An 18,383-nucleotide genomic window follows, 5' to 3' on the forward strand; every position below is an offset into this window, starting at 1 on the left:
GGGCTGTGTAGTTGCTCTGCGTTGATTGTATCATCAACTTCCTTATATGCATGTTATGAACTCTCTGGTATTAGGCCATCATCCATTAGAATCTTAATTATAATAATGACATTATATCATGTTTAGTATTATTTTTGCTTGTTTCACAAACACACAAATAAGTATAGTATTAATGTCTGGGTGTTTTCACATATTGTCCCCTTAAACTGAACCAAACCTAGTCCTTTTAAAGTGAACCAAGCAGTGGACCAAAGCAAAAAGAACGTCACATTATGAGTTCTCTGAAAGAGGACTCGGATCTCTTTCTGGTCTACTTCAGCTCTAATGGATCTCCTCCTATGCCTATTCACACTCACCTGCAGCTGGGGCTGATCGTGCCTTTCCTGGGAGCGTGGCTGGGGCTGAGGGTGCAAGGGGAAAAGTTAACCAATGACATTTCACATTCTTACGGGAGGTGCTGATGTTGGAATTCAAAACTGAGCTGGAGTGGCACTGCTATTGATAGCTAAAATAACAGAGAGATAGTAAGAAATGGTAAGCCATGTCATAGTATATAGTGTAGTTCAATGACTTATTTGTTGTTGGCATGATCAAAGTTATTCATTAGAATTAAGCATTTACTGAAAACAAACTTGTTGGTTATACAATTACAAAAGTATACAACTTCAAGGAAAGGCAGACGATTAACTGCTAACATCAGACTGGCATGGGTGTATTTGACCCTTTATTAACTAATTGTAACAGGTGAAGTTCACCTGGGTTCATTTGTTTTTGGCTAATACAACAATAACAAAAGGGACACATTTACAGATTGGGTGCCACAAATGTGTACTTACACTGTCTTTTCTTTTTCCGCGGATGCTCACTTTGGGGCTTAGGGTCTGCAGCTGGGGATGAGAGTTGGGAAAAGTTAGAGAATTATATATTCAGAGTCTCGGGGGAGCAGCTAAATTCATTGAAAGACATGGAATTCACCTTGTGTAACTTGTTTTAGATTAATACATTGATTACAAAAAACATGGGACAAATTTACAGATTGGGTGCAACAAATGTGTAATTACTCTGCCTTGTCTTTTTATGTTCCTGGGGCTGGGGAATATGCTGGGGCTCCTGAGGCTGTGACTGGGGCTGAGGGTCCACGGGACAAAGATCAAGGATGATATATTCTGGCTGGTCTTCGGGGAGGTGATGGTCTTCAGGGTCTGGCTGGAGTTCAGGGAGGTGGTGGTCTTCGGGGTGGGGCTGGCCTTCGGGGAGGTGGTGGTCTTCAGGGTGGGGCTGGTCTTCAGGGTCTGGCTGGAGTTCAGGGAGGTGGTGGTCTTCGGGGTGGGGCTGGCCTTCGGGGAGGTGGTGGTCTTCAGGGTGGGGCTGGTCTTCAGGGTCTGGCTGGAGTTCAGGGAGGTGGTGGTCTTCGGGGTGGGGCTGGCCTTCGGGGAGGTGGTGGTCTTCAGGGTGGGGCTGGCCTTCGGGGAGGTGGTCGTCTTCCAGATGGGGCTGGTCTTCGGGGAGGTGGTTGTCTTCCAGGTGGGGCTGGTCTTCGGGGAGGTGGTTGTCTTCCAGGTGGGGCTGGTCTTCGGGGAGGTGGTTGTCTTCCGGATGGGGCTGGCCTTCGAGGAGGTGATGGTCTTCGGGGTGGAGCTGGTCTTCGAGGAGGTGGTCGTCTTCCAGATGGGACTGGTCTTCGGGGAGGTGATGGTCTTCGGGGTGGAGCTTGTCTTGTTGGAGCTGGGACTGGGACTGGGGCTGATCTGTTGTGGAGAACAAAGTAAGCAAACATTTCAATTCTGTACATATGGTCAGAAGAATCTTCAGAAAACAATAATGAACTCTGCATGAAACTAATCTTACCTTTTATTTTGAGTATAAACTCATAAGCCGTCTTCATGTTAATCAGGAAGTCGCTTAGTCGCTTATCATTTGGCAGATTGGTCACCACATCTGCCACCCACTTGCCCTTGCTGTTCCTGTGGCTGGTGAACAGGATTGGCGTAGAGCCCAAGGCAGAACGTTTTTGAACCTGAAATTAAACAAGCACATTAGCAGTACACAATTAAACTACATTGCTACATAAATCTACTATCTAGAGACCCAATCTGGCAAAAAATAGTTTTGATCACTTTCGTGATAATTAAATAGTGTTTTCCATTTGATTAGAGACATTCTGTGAAATTGATACACAGAACTATTCATTCATGAGGATTTTTTAATTGCAACTGCCGGTGCTCAATTTCAGTTGAAAATAACTGATCAGATGTTGTGACAGTACTAAATATGGGTTCCACTCCACACTGGAGTGGGTTATTATATTACTGCGTACACAACTGACATAATCAACTTCCTTTACAAATCATTGTCTTTTTTCATCTTACACACATTACTTTGTACAACCAACATTCACATAGTGTAATGCGCTAGGTGATGGTGGTGTAGTGAATAGAGGTCTGGGTTTCTAAACACTGTGAGGCTAGTTTCTCATCGCAAGACTCCTACCCCAGTGTGGACTGAGGACAGTCTGGAACTGATCTGATCTTAACTCTTTAGCAGACTGAGTGTTACCAGTTTATGTGTGGGCTATGCAGTGGTTTACTAGTTGGCCTGTGTTGTTGGCCATTTACTCTGTGGGAATCTGGAGTAACTAAGAAAAACACTGACATAGTTGATGGTTCAAGTGAAAACATTAGGAAATCTTTTTGGTAGAGTATGTATATTTTAGAAACTGGTGTTGTGTACCAGGATATTGTTAAAATGACCCACAAAGCCATTTAGAATACATGCTGCATTCATTTAGGACCTCTGCCACAGAAAAAAAAGTCCACAGCCTATAAGGCCAACTTAAATCATCAAAGTGTTAAAAATCCTGTATCTTAACCTCAACTTCTGTTAACTTCAAAAAAGCATGTATATTCCAGATATTTATTTCAAGTTTGTATTGAACAGATGAACTATTGTTTTTCTTCTGATCTATGCATCCACAGACGGGGTCCTTGCCCCATCACACATTATCAATGAAAAGTGACAGAAATCATGTTGGGGGGGACTGACTTTCTTGAGGGAGAGAGATTCTATTTTCTGGACTGATGGAAATGATCCCCTTAAGACGGACAGATGGATGTGCATGTTAAGGTAAATACTGTGCGTAGTTTACCTTAACATGCACACATTACCGCTCAATTCATGAAGTATGAGCAGTTTTACTTACAGCAATATTGGCGGAGGCCACCACCCGCGCTGCATTCCGCTGGTTTATGACTCCCTGCCCCCACTCACTTGTGTGCAGATCTTTGGATTTTTGCAGCTTCGGGTTTCTGCAAAGGCTTCTGAAACACCCGCTGCATGATCTACTGTTGGCCTGATTTGGCACTTTGCAGTGAGGGCAGGGTCTGAACTTTGGCTTTGTCATTCTGAAATGTACAACAGACAAACACACACAAAATATCAAACATTGATGCAAACACACGTCTGCTCAAAAAAGACATTCATGCACATTCAGGTGGGCAAGTCGGAGCAGTGGTTAGCATCCCCAACTGTCATCCAGGAGACCATGTCGCTTTGGAAAAAAGCCTATTGTAGGAGCCGCATTTAAGTTTCCTCAATTTATTTAAATTTTTTGTTTGATTTTGTGTTTGTTCATTCCATCCATCCATCCATCCATTTTCTACCGCTTATCCTGTATTAAGGGTCGCGGGGGGGCTGGAGCCGATCCCAGCTCTCATTGGGCGAAGGCAGGCGCAGCATTGTTGATACATTGTTGATTCATAATTAATTACTTTTTTGTTTATAATAAAACAGTCAACTTCTATACGCTACTCACTCTCCTGACCTTTTGTTTTTGCATGCGCTCCTGCGCGTCAAGCACTTTGTCCTTTTTTAGTAGCGGCCACAGAAAAATAGGAAAAATAAAGGAAGGAAGGAAATAAGTTCCTTTTTTTTGCCGCTACAATCGTCAATGACAAGCCGTGGATCTAAACTGCAGAACCTTCGAGGAAAAGACAAAGGAAAAGACAAAGGAAAAGTGGACTCGGAGGCGGAGTTGGACGCGTTCAACACGTGGCAAACGAAACAAAGAAACAGCCACGGAGGTATGTGCTGTCTAAGTGCACATTTTTGAAAGATTTTTCGTTTGGGAAAAATACCTGAAGCATTTTGAAATTGACTTAACCGCTAGTTTTTTTGTTAATGAGCTGTGATTTGTTTGTTTTTGACCGGCACGACCGGGTAATTAAGAGCGGTGACTGCGCACCTGAATAGACCTGCAAGTGGAGCAGAATTGGATAAAGACGCAAAGATATTGGAGGATTTAAAAGCTGTTTATTAACTTTCGTTGGCCTACGTGGGAGTTTTTCTGTGCATAAAATGCCAAGTTCGGATGAAGCAGAAATGGAGCCTGTTGTTGGAAACCTGGACGACGCTGTCGCGCGTCTGCGCGCATCGAGATCAGGAAAGGCTTCACATTTAACAAGGAGGATGAACATTGTAAACAATTTGCTAAATGATAAAGAATACCTTGAAGAGGTTAAAGGAAACATGCTCAAGTTTAATGAGCTATTGGAGGACTTTAGAGATTTGCATGACTCTTACGCACGGATGTTGGATGAGGACGCACGGAAAGAGGACAGAGATAATTGGTATCAGCCACGGTGTGAGCAAATTATAGCCTTTCTTGCCACCGTAGCAAGATGGATAACAGACATAGAAGATCGCCGTTCACTCAGTCCAACTGAACGTCATCTTGCTGTCACTCAAGAGGTAGAAAACCCACCTGGGCAATGTGAATACGCACAAGCACAAGCAGGCCCAGTAGACGCAGATGGGCGCTCGATGGTGTCACTTAAGTCATGCAAATCCAGCGCATCGACAGCATCCTCTTCATTGCGCATCAGTGCAGAGGCCGAGAGGGCAGCTTTAATGGTCCAAGCTGCCACGTTACAGGAAAAACATGACATTGAAGAGCAAGAACAAACACTTAGAAAAAGAAGAGAAACATTGGAACTAAATACACAAATAGCAGCCACCACAGCCAAAATTAACTACCTGAAAGGGGCTGAAATGGCCATGCTTTACCCTGTTCAACCTGTTGCAGCTCCAGCTGTAGCTCAGAAGCTGGAATTCAGTGCATCAGCAGCTGCCCACGTGCCGCTGGATGAGAAGCCACTATGTTCACTCCCTGATGAAAGCGCTCCAATGGTTAGAGGCAGAGCAGGCGCTACCTTTCAGTTCCCCTTTTTTGATTTTGATGAAGAACAATTCCAAAGTCACCCTGTTATTCCACCTGAAGCCAGTAGTCAAGTACAGCAACGACCACGCCCAACCTCAGTGCCCCCTATTATACCCCAAGCCCAAATCCCACAGTCAGTATTGCCCCAGGAGCAAAACCCTCCTGCGTCCAGCTCAGCACAGAACCACATGATGGAAATATTGGAGAATCAGAGCAACTTGACAAGGTTTCTCGCGAAGCAACAACTTCTGTCCACTCTACCACAAGGAAGTATTCCACAGTTTGATGGGCAAATTCTGGAGTACAAGTCTTTCATTCACTCCTTTGAGAATATGGTTGAAAATAAAACAGACAACGACAGGGACAGGCTACAGTTCCTTATTCAATACACAAGAGGACAAGCACAAAAACTGGTCAAAAGCTGTGAGTATATGACTCCTGAATGAGGTTATCAAAAGGCAAAACAGTTATTAAAGGAAAACTTTGGAAACACATACAAAATCTCCTGTGCTTACCTGGAAAAAGTGTTATCCTGGCCTCAAATCAAATCTGAAGACTCAAGGTCATTGCTTGAGTATGCCATGTTCCTTAGGAGCAGCTGTAATGCCATGGAGGAGATGGAATACATGGAGGAACTGGACACAATATCCAGCATGAGAAGCATTGTGCTTAAGTTGCCATACAAGCTCCGGGAGAAATGGCGCAGCAAAGCCTACAAACTCCAAGAGGAGCGCAATCGAAGGGTTAGGATTTTGGACCTTGTCCACTTCATTGAAAAACAGGCCCGGATGGCAGCTGACCCTGTTTTTGGTGACCTCCAGGACCAGACAACTGTTAAAGGTAAAGTGGCCACAAAGATTAGACCCCCTGCCAAACCACAAATCACCAAATCATCAGGCAGTAGTTTTGCTACAGGCGTCACTGTTGCCCCAAAGGAGAAGCAGTCTGAGCCCCCTGAAACCTCCTGTCCTTTTTGCAACTGCAAACACACACTGGACATGTGTAAAACGTTCATGGCACAAACACACAGGAACAAGCTCAACTTTTTAAAATGCAAAGGTATATGTTTTGGATGTCTTTCCACAGGACACATCAGTAGAGACTGTAGAAGACGTCTCATCTGCAGAGTGTGCAAGCAAGCCCACCCAAGTGTCCTGCACATAAACGTCAAAGATGGTGCAACTACTGGCTCGGAAAGACTCTATGGTACTGTAAATGGGGCAGCCACAGAGCTATGTGGTCATATAGGGGCCGGAGAACAGGAGAATGTGTTATCTATTGTCCCAGTTCAAGTTAAAGCAGCAAAAGGCAGCCAAGTCCTCCAAGTGTACGCCCTCCTGGATCCTGGCTCCACCGCTACTTTCTGTTCTGAATCCCTCATGTCTCAGCTCAACCTGAAAGGTAAAAAAACACACATTCTCTTAAGCACCATGAATCACAAAAAACTGGTCCCATCTCATGTCATCTCTGGTATTGAAGTTTCAGCATTGGACAGCGATAACTTCTTACCTCTTCCTGATGTCTTCACCCAGAATGAAATGCCTGTAACCCTGAGCAGTATTCCTAAGCAAAGCGACTTAAAACTGTGGGATTATCTGAACAAAGTCAAGATTCCCAGTATTGATGCTAAGGTGGAAATGCTGATTGGCACAAATGCTTCGAAGGTACTGGAACCTTGGGAGGTTATTAATAGCCAAGGTGAGGGCCCCTACGCTGTTCGAACACTATTGGGGTGGGTTGTAAATGGGCCACTCAGAAATGGGGGACATGGCAATACAGTCACTGTGAATAGGATATCAGTTGCAAGTTTGGAGGAGCTTCTGATCTCACAGTATAATCAGGACTTTAATGAAATATCATCCCAAGAAAAGGCTGAGATGTCAATCGAGGACAAAAGATTTATGGAAATAGCCGGGGAAGCCGTGCTACAGGATGGACATTACACCTTAAACTTACCTTTCAGGAGAACCAATGTCAACATGCCAAACAACCGCCACCTTGCTGAGCAACGCCTGCAGAGCCTAAAAAGGAAAATAAAAAAGGATGAACAGTACAAGCAGGAGTACATTGCTTTCCTCAACGACATGATGGAGAACAACTATGCGGAGAAAGTCCCGCCGGAGGAACTGAAACAGCCCCCAGGAAAAGTGTGGTTCATCCCACACCACGGGGTGTATCATCCAAAAAAGAGGAAACTTAGAGTGGTTTTTGACTGTTCAGCTACCTATCAAGGCATATCCCTTAACACAGAGCTGCTACAGGGCCCTGACCTGACAAATTCCCTTGTTGGAGTTATAATGAGGTTTCGCAAAGAGCCCATTGGATTCATGGCTGCCATCAAATCCATGTTTCACCAGGTCAGGGTGGACAAAGCTCATGTGAATTACCTGCGTTTCCTGTGGTGGCCACAAGGTGACATCAGTAGAGCCCCTGAAGAGTACCGCATGCTGGTTCACATTTTTGGTGCAGTGTCCTCCCCGAGCTGCGCAAGTTTTGCGTTGAGAAAAACAGCTGAGGAAAATAGGAGCTGCTTTCCTCCTCAAGTGGCTGACACTGTTCACCATAACTTTTATGTTGATGATTGTGTAAAGGCAGTCGCCAAAGAACCTGAGGCCATTCATCTGGTGAAAGATCTCACTGCATTATGCAGCAAAGGTGGGTTCCTGCTCACTCAGTGGGTCTGTAACAGCCGAGGAGTTCTAGCTTCCATCCCCCCAGAACACAGAGCCAAGGATGTCAGAGCTTTGGATCTGGATAAGGACAGTCTCCCCACTGAAAGGGCGCTGGGACTGCAGTGGTGTGTGGACTCTGACCACTTCGGTTTCAACATCCATCCCAACCAAAAGCCACACACAAGAAGAGGTATGCTTTCAGTCGTGAGCTCTATCTTTGACCCACTTGGTTTTCTGGCTCCTCTCATTCTCCCAGCTAAGCAGTTGCTACAGGCACTCTGCCAGAGAGGTTTTGGATGGGACGAACCTTTGCCCCAAGCTGTCTCAGACCAATGGATGGAGTGGACAGCAAGCCTGGAGAGCATTAAAGACCTGAGCGTCCCACGGTGCCTAAAGCCAAAGAACTATGGAGCACAGAAAAGTGCGCAGCTGCATCACTTCGCGGACGCCAGTGACAGTGGCTACGGTTCGGTGAGTTACATCAGGCTGGTGGATGTTCAGGATGTTGTGCATGTCACCTTTGTCATAGGAAAATCCCGAGTCCTCCCCTTAAAGCACATCACAATACCACGACTGGAGTTGGCTGCTGCAACGCTGTTGGTAAAAGTGGATAAAATGCTGAGGAAAGAGCTACACCTGGATTTGAGCCCCTCACTTTTTTGGACAGACAGCCAAACAGTCCTCAAATACATTGGAAATGAGCACACTAGATTCAAGACCTACGTTGCCAACAGAGTGGCGCTGATTCGAGATGGTACAAACCCATCTCAGTGGAGGTATGTGGGGAGCAGGGACAACCCTGCTGATGACGCCTCAAGAGGGATGAGTGCAGTCAAATTCATGCGCCAGAAGCGATGGTTACATGCCCCGGAGTTCTTATGGAAACCAGAGGAGGAGTGGCCTGTGGAAAAGTCAGCGCAATCTCAACCAATACTACAGGATGACCCAGAGGTCAAAAAGAGTGCCACTGTCTTTGCAAATGGTGACAAGCATCCAGACTCCCACAGACCATCTCCTTTCCTTTTTCTCAGATTGGATGAGCCTGCTCAAGGCTGTGGCATGGTACCTCAAGGTAAAAAACACTCTGAAATCCATCATCAGAAAGAGAAAGGAACTTACCTTAGGTCAGATCACCACCCGCTCAAGCAGCCAAAGGATGAGCTCTGGGCTTGGCACCTTCAGGACCACGCTTGGTGGACAGCGCCTCACTGTGGACGACATCACACAGGCAGAAAGGTCAGTCATCACCTTTGTTCAAAAGCAAGCATTCCCAGATGAGGTGGCAGCACTGGAAACAGCCCCATTTCAAGTGAGGAGGAACAGTAAAATCTGTAGGCTTGACCCAGTGCTGAATGAAGGTGTCATGAGAGTGGGTGGCCGCCTCCACAAATCTGCAATGCCTGATGAGATGAAACACCCTTGTATCCTGCCCAAAGAGTCACACATCTCAGAGCTCATATTAAGACATCTCCATGAGCGCACTGGGCACAGTGGGAGAAATTATATGCTGTCCGAGCTCCGTAAGAAGTACTGGGTGGTACAGGCTCACTCAATTGCAAGAAGAGTCACCTCAAAGTGTGTTGTGTGTCGGCGTTCAAGAGGAAGAACAGGAGAGCAAAAAATGGCAGATTTGCCACAGGAACGGCTCAGGTCAGATCTCCCTCCATTTACCAACGTTGGATTGGATTATTTTGGCCCGCTGGAAGTGAAACGAGGACGAAGTTTGGTCAAACGGTATGGAGTCTTGTTCACATGCATGAACAGCAGAGCTGTACACCTGGAGGTGGCTCACTCATTGGACACAGACTCGTGTATCCATGCTATCAGACGGTTTGTATGCAGGAGAGGCCAGGTCAGGCACATCAGGTCTGACAACGGTACCAACCTGGTGGGTGCACAGGCAGAGCTGAAGAAGGCTTTGAATTCAATGCATGAAGAAAGGATTCAAGGCGCTCTGCTTCCTGATGGAATACAGTGGAGTTTCAACCCACCAGCAGCTTCGCACTATGGTGGGGTCTGGGAGAGGCTCATTAGATCTGTGCGCCAGGTGCTTTCCTCCACTCTACGTCAGCAGACCCTTGATGACGAAGGCTTACAAACCATCTTTTGTGAAGTAGAGTCCATCCTAAATAACCGTCCCCTCTCCACTGTGTCCTCTGAACCACACGACCTGGAACCACTGACCCCAAATCACATCCTGCTACTAAAAACACAGCCTATTCTTCCTCCTGGAACCTTCTCAAAAACTGATCTTTATGCCCGACGCCGCTGGAAACAAGTTCAATACATGGCTGATCTCTTCTGGCGCAGATGGACGCAGGAATACCTTGTTCTGCTCCAAGAGAGGCAAAAATGGATGAAGATCAGAAGAAATTTCAAGGTTGGAGACATTGTGGTGGTGGTGGACCCCACAGCTCCCAGAGGATCATGGCCACTGGGCAGAGTGCTGGACATCAGAGCGGATGCAGGAGGTCTGGTTCGCTCAGTAAAACTGCAGACCAAGACCTCAATCATCGAAAGGCCTGTGACCAAGCTATGCCACCTCCTAGAGAGTGAAGAGTAAAAGACTATGCTGTAATGTATATACTTTATTTCTTAATTAATTACTAGTAATTAAACGGCTCCTTTTTCTTTTATACTTAACCTTATTTATATTAATTGATTCTATAAAGAACAATTAGGGGCCGGTGTGTAGGAGCCGCATTTAAGTTTCCTCAATTTATTTAAATCTTTTGTTTGATTTTGTGTTTGTTCATTAACCTGGATTTTTTGTGTGAGCTCCTCCCTCCTCAGGTGGTGAGGGCAGGACCTACCGAGGTTTCAAATGGGCTGGGGGATGGCACAATCATTGGCAAAACTGTCATTGACCGCAGCCAGGCGCAGCATTGTTGATACATTGTTGATTCATAATTAATTACTTTTTTGTTTATAATAAAACAGTAAACTTCTATACACTACTCACTCTCCTGACCTTTTGTTTTTGCGTGCGCTCCTGCGCGTCAAGCACTTTGTCCTTTTTTAGTAGCGGCCACAGAAAAATAGGAAAAATAAAGGAAGGAAGGAAATAAGTTCCTTTTTTTTGCCGCTACACCTATACTTCATACCTGCCACTTTTACCTTTACCTGACAAAAATCCCTCACAACTTGGACTCAATTTGTAGTGATTATATTGTAAATCCTGATTGCTCTGCATGATATATTGAAAACAAATCTACTTTTGACACCTGACTCAAATGGCTGTTTGTTGCCCAACTGTTTTGTAAAACTGAGTAGGTCTACAGCTTAAGGATGGGTAAATAGCATGTTGAATTTTCAAACTAACAGCCACCTTAATATCCTGGCAATAAGTCCCCTTAAGTTTTAGATAATAGCTTACTTTAACATCTACACCCAGCAAACAAGAGTAAACAAATGTCAAAGTTACAGTTACTTATTTGGCATGCTACTTTATTCTGAATATTGGCCTAGTTTACATTTTCAAGACAGTACTATGCTTAATTTAGCACTAATCTCACATTATTATTATGTTTGCTAGCTTACAGCACACGTAGCTAGCTAAGAGGCTAACCTATATTGTGCAGCCTGTTGCACATTTCAACAAGGTATTACATATCTCTAACCCATGAAATTGATACAGTGCAGTCAGAACGACAACAACGGTGGTTTAAGATCAAATACAGGACATTTCCAACGTATTGTTTGCATGCATGCTGAAGTTACTTCATAGACAGTAAAGTTGTACGTAGCAGAGTCGAAAAACGCAATGATCGTCGGGATCGTTGTATGTGCGCACTGACGTGTCACGTCAATGGTCACGTGGCAAAATAAATCATAATAGAAATGATGCATTCTGCTCAATTTCCTCAGCTCACTCCACCTGCTCTCGAGCAAAATGAAATGATAGGAAATGAATATAGTCCATTTAAGGATATTTAATATTGGCCCTCTGCTTCTTAATCATGGAGAAATAACAACTTCAAATAAGTCCAACATTTAAACACTGTAACCAATGGATGATATTAAGCTTAAAGCATATCGTTTTACAGAGAAACAGCCGATATTTTGTGACCTGTTGTGACAAAAAATATGATTCAGTTAACAGTTACCATGGAAACGAACGTCTCTTTCTTCGTCTGTATCCGACGGTGAGGGATTTACATGCGGGTCATAGAATATGAATGGAAATGAAAATGTGTCATTTATTTGTTTGTTTGTTATCCAACTCCACTTACTCAGGAGCTAAATACTAATAAAACAAATACAGTCAAGCAACCCGCACGTTGGCTAATCCCCTTGCAGTATGTGACGAGTAGGGATGAGACTGTGTTGGCCAAAGTGATGCACCATGCACGATAAATGATTGCCTGAAGGAAAATATGTCTTCCTATTCATTTATTTGTTTGTTTATAATCCAACTCCATGGTCATATCCCCTTTGCGTCACTGTCGGACGCAGAGGGTCCCCTCTGCGTCCGACAGTGACGCAAAGGGGATATGACCAATCGTCAGTATGTGACGAGTAGGGCTTATCACAGACAGAGGGAAATGACTTCATAAATTCATGCAGAGCTGCTTCAGTATGCTTTGACTCAAATACACGGTCCCACTGTATGTTCTGTACGTCTTCAATAAAGGCATTATCACAGAAATGTCTCTTCTATATCATTTTAGGTCCAACTTTGGGGACTTTCACTTTTCTTGCATAGCAATCATGTTATGATCACTAAATCCAATTGGCACTGAAACGACCTTTGAGCATTTATCTCCTGAATTAGTAAAAAGATGATCTATGCAAGTTGAAGACAATACACCTGCATTGTTGATATTTATTCTGGTTGGTAGATTTATCATTTGAGCGAGGTTACATACGGTGGCAGTGTCATTAAGCTTTCTTTTCATAGGGCAGTTTTTTGAGAGCCAGTCTATATTTAAGTCTCCTAAGAAATACATTTCTCTGTCTGTGTCAGAAACATTCTGAAGCATTGCACAGATTTTTTCAACATATGCTGCATCCGAGGAAGGTGGTCTACAGCAGCAGCAGATTAGTAATGGCTTTAGATGTGGCAAGTGGACCTGGATCCAGATTGATCTACATCTGTCAAGTCCAGATCTCCTCTTTGTTTTATTGGAATGTGGTCTTGTACATAAAAGGCTCCTCCTCCCCCGTATCTGTTTCTATCAAGTCTAATTATATTGTAACCTTGTATAAATACCTCAGTATTGTCAATTGAATCGTCCAAATGAGTTTCAGAAATCGCTACTATATGTAGATCATTTTCAACATTATTTTACTCAACTCAGTTACCTTGTTTTTCAGACTACAGATGTTTAAGTGGGCAACTTTGAGTCCTTTTTTGGGAAGTTTGATAGACGTTTAAAGTTAGTAAGGATTTGCAGAATAGATGTCAACTCTAAAAAATAAAAATAAAACCCACAGTAAAAACACAAAAACATGTAGATCAGCAAACCACAAACTATGCAAATGTTTCCAAATCCTTTAAGCTCCTGACCATTAGCACTTGTGCCTGCTCAGGTGCACCATTTAGCTTTATGTAGACTTTGCAGTTGGACGACCATGTTGCTTGTATTTTTCCCTCTTTGCGTCGGTACCGAGCTCTTTTAGCGATGTCAGCATTGCTCTTCTGGTTGGCGTTGCTCGTCTGGTTGGGAATAGAATGTTTGATAGTAGTTTTCAAAGCGTTGTTTAACTTTCTCTGGACAAGTTTCTATTTCTTTTGTTGCAGAATTTCTTCTTTTATGTTTAGTTCTATCCGCTTGTTGTTTTCTTAACTTCTATGATAGAAGTTTCAGTGATTTCCCACCGACTTCATAGTATTGTTGCTTTGTGAAAAGGAGTTTTCTTTGGATTTCCTGAGTATTTATTTCATCTATTTCTTTTTTTCATTGTATAATCTTATGTTTGTTGTCATCTTGGGGAGACTTTGCATGTTGGTTCTGTCGTCTCTTCAAGTCCTCTTCTCATGTTCTAACTTTTTCTTCTCTAATTGTCTTCTCATATGAGGAGATGGCTATTATTTGACCCCTGATCACCGCTTTTAGTGCATCCCAGAGAATAGCTGGAGTCACTTCTTAATCATCATTATTTTCCAAATCCATTTTAATTTCACTTTTCAAGGTATCTTTAATAACTTGGTTATTGAGAATGTTTGAGTTCAGTCTCCAGAGAGTGGACTTCCTCTTCCTGTTCAACTGGACTGACATAGAAATGGGACCATGGTCTGAAATAGTACTGGCTCCTGTTTCACAATCATCCACTCAACTTGTTTTCCCACATTGATTTTCTGCAGAAGACATGAACACACATTCTTTGCCGTTCCTTCTTTCTCTGTACCTCTGTTCCCTCACCATACAAGGCGGCAGTGTGTTACCCCAAAATACATCAAACACATAAACACATCATTTTAATATCACAGGATGTGACGGAGCTATTTAAATGGGCAGGAAAACATTTCAACGTAACAACAAATCTCCTCAAAACCATGACAAGATATACAGGAGGGAGAACAGCGACCTCTGCTGGGCAAATTAAAACAGTACGTGGATGGGAGAAAACGAAAACGAAACTTCTCACCTGTAGCACAAGTAGGCTACAGGTCCCCGTCCCATGGAACAGGAAGTAGCTGTTTGTGTGGTTAGACTGCAGCGTTTCTCTCCGCCTCCTGTTGATCACATCTACTTCCCCAACGAGGCGCGGCTCATCTGGAACCAGCCTCATATATTCATGTGAAGACTGAAGCCCTTGCTGTCTGTGATCACCTGTCGACGGCGGCCTGAGGTAAGCTGACGACAGCCGATGGGAACTTGTGAAATGAATGAGAGAATAAATCATCGTTAATTCCCCTCAAATGTATTCAACTAAAGCAAGGGCGGAACTTTGAGTTGAACATGGCGGGGCATGACTTCCTCATGCTCTCTCTTTTCTATAGATTTATAGTGGGGGGGCCGTTATCGGCGTTAACGTGCTGCGTTAACGCGAGACTCTTATCGGGCGACACCAAAATCTCGCCGTTAATCTACTCTCAAAGTTGGGTTGGGAGCTGGGTCTATACTAAGCAAGCTGGGGGACTTTCACGGCGCGCGCACGACAATCGCGCGCGACCCGCTGCCCCCCTGCGTAGTTACTCCGCGTAATGTGATCACAGGCGTGCAGCAGCCATCACACGTGAACGTGCGCGTGAACGCGTGACCATTATAAGTCAATGAGGAAACTACATTACACGTCAGGCGCTGTCTGCTGCACAGGCGTCAAAGCACGCGGGTGTGACGCGTTCAGTTGATAGGTGCGCAAGTATTATGACACGATCCTAACGCCATACACACACACACACACTCACACACACACACAGTGTAGTTTGTGCAAATAGATCTGGCTTCAGCTACTTGTTTGAATAAATCAGGTTCAATCAAGATGTCTTGACTCTGTTGGTTGTTATGTCATAACCCCCCCCCCCCCCCCCCCCCCCAGCGTTGCTAGGTTACCAACTCAGAGCACGACTGCTATAAAACATCGAGGGGAAACACTGGTAGAAAGTACAAATATGAGTTTGAACATGTCGGGAGGAAAAGTACAAAGTTGTCAGAAACATAAATACTCAAGTAAAGTACAGATACCTGAAAAGTCTCCTTAAGTCCAGTAACCACGTATTTGTACTTTGTTCCTTCCATCTCTGGTGAAATGTGATTTAGGAAGGAAGACGAGCTCTTCTTGTCCTGGTTCTTGTTTGCTTGTTTACTCCGTCGGCTGCATAGCTGTGAAGTTATCGAGTTCACCAGCCGTTTGTGCTTTTGACTCACATCTAGAAAACTGGGCTCATGTGGGACACGCCTGATCTCCAGTCCCTTTATTTCCTGTTCCAACTAAATCTAGTCATCAGGACGTTACTAGTTTTAGACTGAAATGACGCAGCTTCAAGGGGGCGGGGTCACAGAAAAGGGGCAGGGCTAATGTCAATCAGAAGCTGTCAGTGACGTATAGGATTCTGACTAAATGAATGTTGAGGATATAAATCAGTCATAAATAATCATCAAATCATGTTTGTGATTCATTCAAGCAACAAAATATGCATCGAGTTGTTGGAATGTGTTTTGGTTTGTTGGTCTCTAGTCGTCCCACTTTCTTAAATCTGATGCTAATGTGGGACAGCATGCTTTGGGTCATCTGGGACAGTCATGGAAGCTCTCTAAACGGGGAAAGGTGCATTCAGGGACTTCCTGAATCAAACCAGGAAGGAGAAACTACCTGCAGATGTCAGACAGGGCTTCATGGCAAATACAGTCGGTCCCGGTCTAAACACTGATTGTCTAGATAACTAGCACATACTCAGCTAGCTCTATAGCTAGCAACATTAGCCTGCCAACTAGCCCAGTTAACTCCTTGGTCTCATGCTGGTAGACAATGTTCTGTTCTCTCGCTCTCTCTATCGGATTCATGAAGCTTAACTAGTGAGAATCTGAAATCTAAATGTATTGTATCAGGATGCAGGAGCAGAGACCAGACTCCCCTGGACCTGGACCTGGACCTGGACCTGGACCCAGCTGTGTGTCCATGAAGAGTGACCGGTCTATGGGTCAACCTATGCATTTTAAAGCTGAACAAGCTGCTGATGGAAGGTAAGAACTGAACCTGAACTCTCCTTCGCAGATTAATCAGGTCTAGAGTCAGAGTCAGAAGCTAACTTGGCTAACATGAAGGCTAACGACATAGAGAAGTAGCAGCGAGGCTAAGCTAAGCTAAGAACAAAAAGACTCCAAACCAACAGACACCAAACTCGAGCACCGTCTTCCTCTCACTCAAGGGAGGTTGTAGAGTAGTAAAGTAAGACACTTTATATCCAGCAAACTCTTATTTTAGGTGTTAAGGTAACTGATAATGCCCGAGGACGTGTCTATTATCAGGAGGTAATGGACTACGTGGAGGCCAGAACCGTCCGATGCCCAGTGGAGAGTTAGCAACCAAAATGTAAAGTTTTTTAAGAGTCATAACTCCGTTTTCCCATCATTGTCACCCCATACAGTTCTAATGCAACGGAAACGTTGTCCACTGCTCCTAGTGTGAGTGTAGCACTAAGACGAGTGTTCACATGTCCACGTGGTCTCATGTGACCCAGATCCATTCAAAGTATTGATCCTGACACTAGCATCAACTCTCAGAACATGACTCATCAATATCATCAAAGCAAACTCATTAATGAAGCTTAACTAGTGAGAATCTTAAAGTGTATTTATTATATCAGGATGCAGCAGCAGAGACCAGACAACCCTGGACCTGGACCTGGACCTGGACCCAGCTGTGTGTCCATGAAGAGTGACCGGTCTACCAGCAAAACGGCATTGACCCAGAAAACACCCCAGCCAAAAGGAAAAAGAAAGACTCTGCAACAGACACAGACGACCGACACACCACAGAAATTAAGGTCAGTCTGCTTGACAGCATGAACAACAAACTGGATCTTCTAACGTCACGAGGAAGTTAAAGACATGCAATAGCCTGGAATTTCCCCAAAACAGCATTGTAACACTGCAAAAACCAGACCTGTTAATACAAATGCATATTGTTACTAAAGAAAATAAACTGATGAAAGAAAGTGGACCTACAAACCCGCTCCATGCACGACATCCCAGAATCGTTAATCCCAGACTTCATGACAACCTCACGTAGAGGAGGGTCTGTTCTAAAGGGGATCTGAGCCTCAACAGGCCAGCCACCTCCTGCTGGGTCTGGTGGCGGCCCAAAGGAGGTGAGGACAAGGCAGCAAGGAGGAGGAGACGGGAGACAGATTTAAACTTGTATCATCAAGTTAAAACCTACATTTAAATAATAAATAAATCCAGAAAGTTCTTCCCGGATCCAGCTGTCCTGACCGGTTCTGACTGCCCCATAGCCACGCCAATGCCTCTTTGTCCACAGAGCCTGACCAGAGATAACCCTCTCCTTATATATTCATTATTATTATTATTATTTTCTGTCTTTTTTTCCTTTCCTCTCCCTCACTTTGATTAATACTCTCCTCCTTTTGCTCTTTCCTCTCTCTATCTTTCACACAGAAAACTCCTCCATTCACCCAGTGAACGGTCTATGGCTGAACAAGCTGCTGATGGAAGGTAAGAACTGAACCTGGACTCTCCTTGGAGGATAAATCAGGTCTAGACCAGCCAGAGAAAAGTTAAGAGTCAGAGAGAAGCTAACTTGGCTAACGTCACAGCTAATGCCAAAGAAGTGGATCTACACTAAGCTCAGCTAAACTAAGCTGGGTTTACATCGGAGCTACTTGAAAACCTGGTGCATCAGCATCAGACTCCAAGTGGGTCTGACCAAACTGGGTACTTGATGCGTTGGGAGACCGGTTTAGTCTAAACAGGTAAAGAAATCCAGAGGAATCAGGAACAGGCAACCGGTCAAAGTCCAGGAACAGGTACGAAGGGAGAAACAGACACGTATCAGGTCCTGGATCAGGCCAGGGTTCAGGTTTTCATGGG

At 44.4% G+C, this 18,383-nt stretch overlaps 2 protein-coding genes across 2 annotated transcripts in view; both read left to right on the plus strand.

The window, feature by feature from the left end:
- Nucleotides 1–18,383, plus strand: part of LOC311025196 (uncharacterized protein) — a 228,753-nt gene that overhangs the window by 193,093 nt on the left and 17,277 nt on the right. The window contains exons 9-11 of the mRNA XM_084027980.1: nucleotides 16,383–16,517; nucleotides 17,141–17,320; nucleotides 17,952–18,008. Coding sequence (XP_083884106.1) covers nucleotides 16,383–16,517; nucleotides 17,141–17,320; nucleotides 17,952–18,008 — 372 coding nt within the window. The remainder of the gene's footprint in view (nucleotides 1–16,382; nucleotides 16,518–17,140; nucleotides 17,321–17,951; nucleotides 18,009–18,383) is intronic.
- LOC311010642 (neoverrucotoxin subunit beta-like) overlaps nucleotides 1–18,383 on the plus strand; it is a gene marked incomplete at its 5' end in the record, with an annotated part of 88,870 nt that overhangs the window by 20,593 nt on the left and 49,894 nt on the right. The gene's annotated exons all lie outside the window — the stretch shown is intronic.

The sequence above is a fragment of the Eutrigla gurnardus genome, assembly GCF_963514095.1.
Source record: "Eutrigla gurnardus genome assembly, chromosome: 1".
Classification (NCBI taxonomy): domain Eukaryota; kingdom Metazoa; phylum Chordata; class Actinopteri; order Perciformes; family Triglidae; genus Eutrigla; species Eutrigla gurnardus.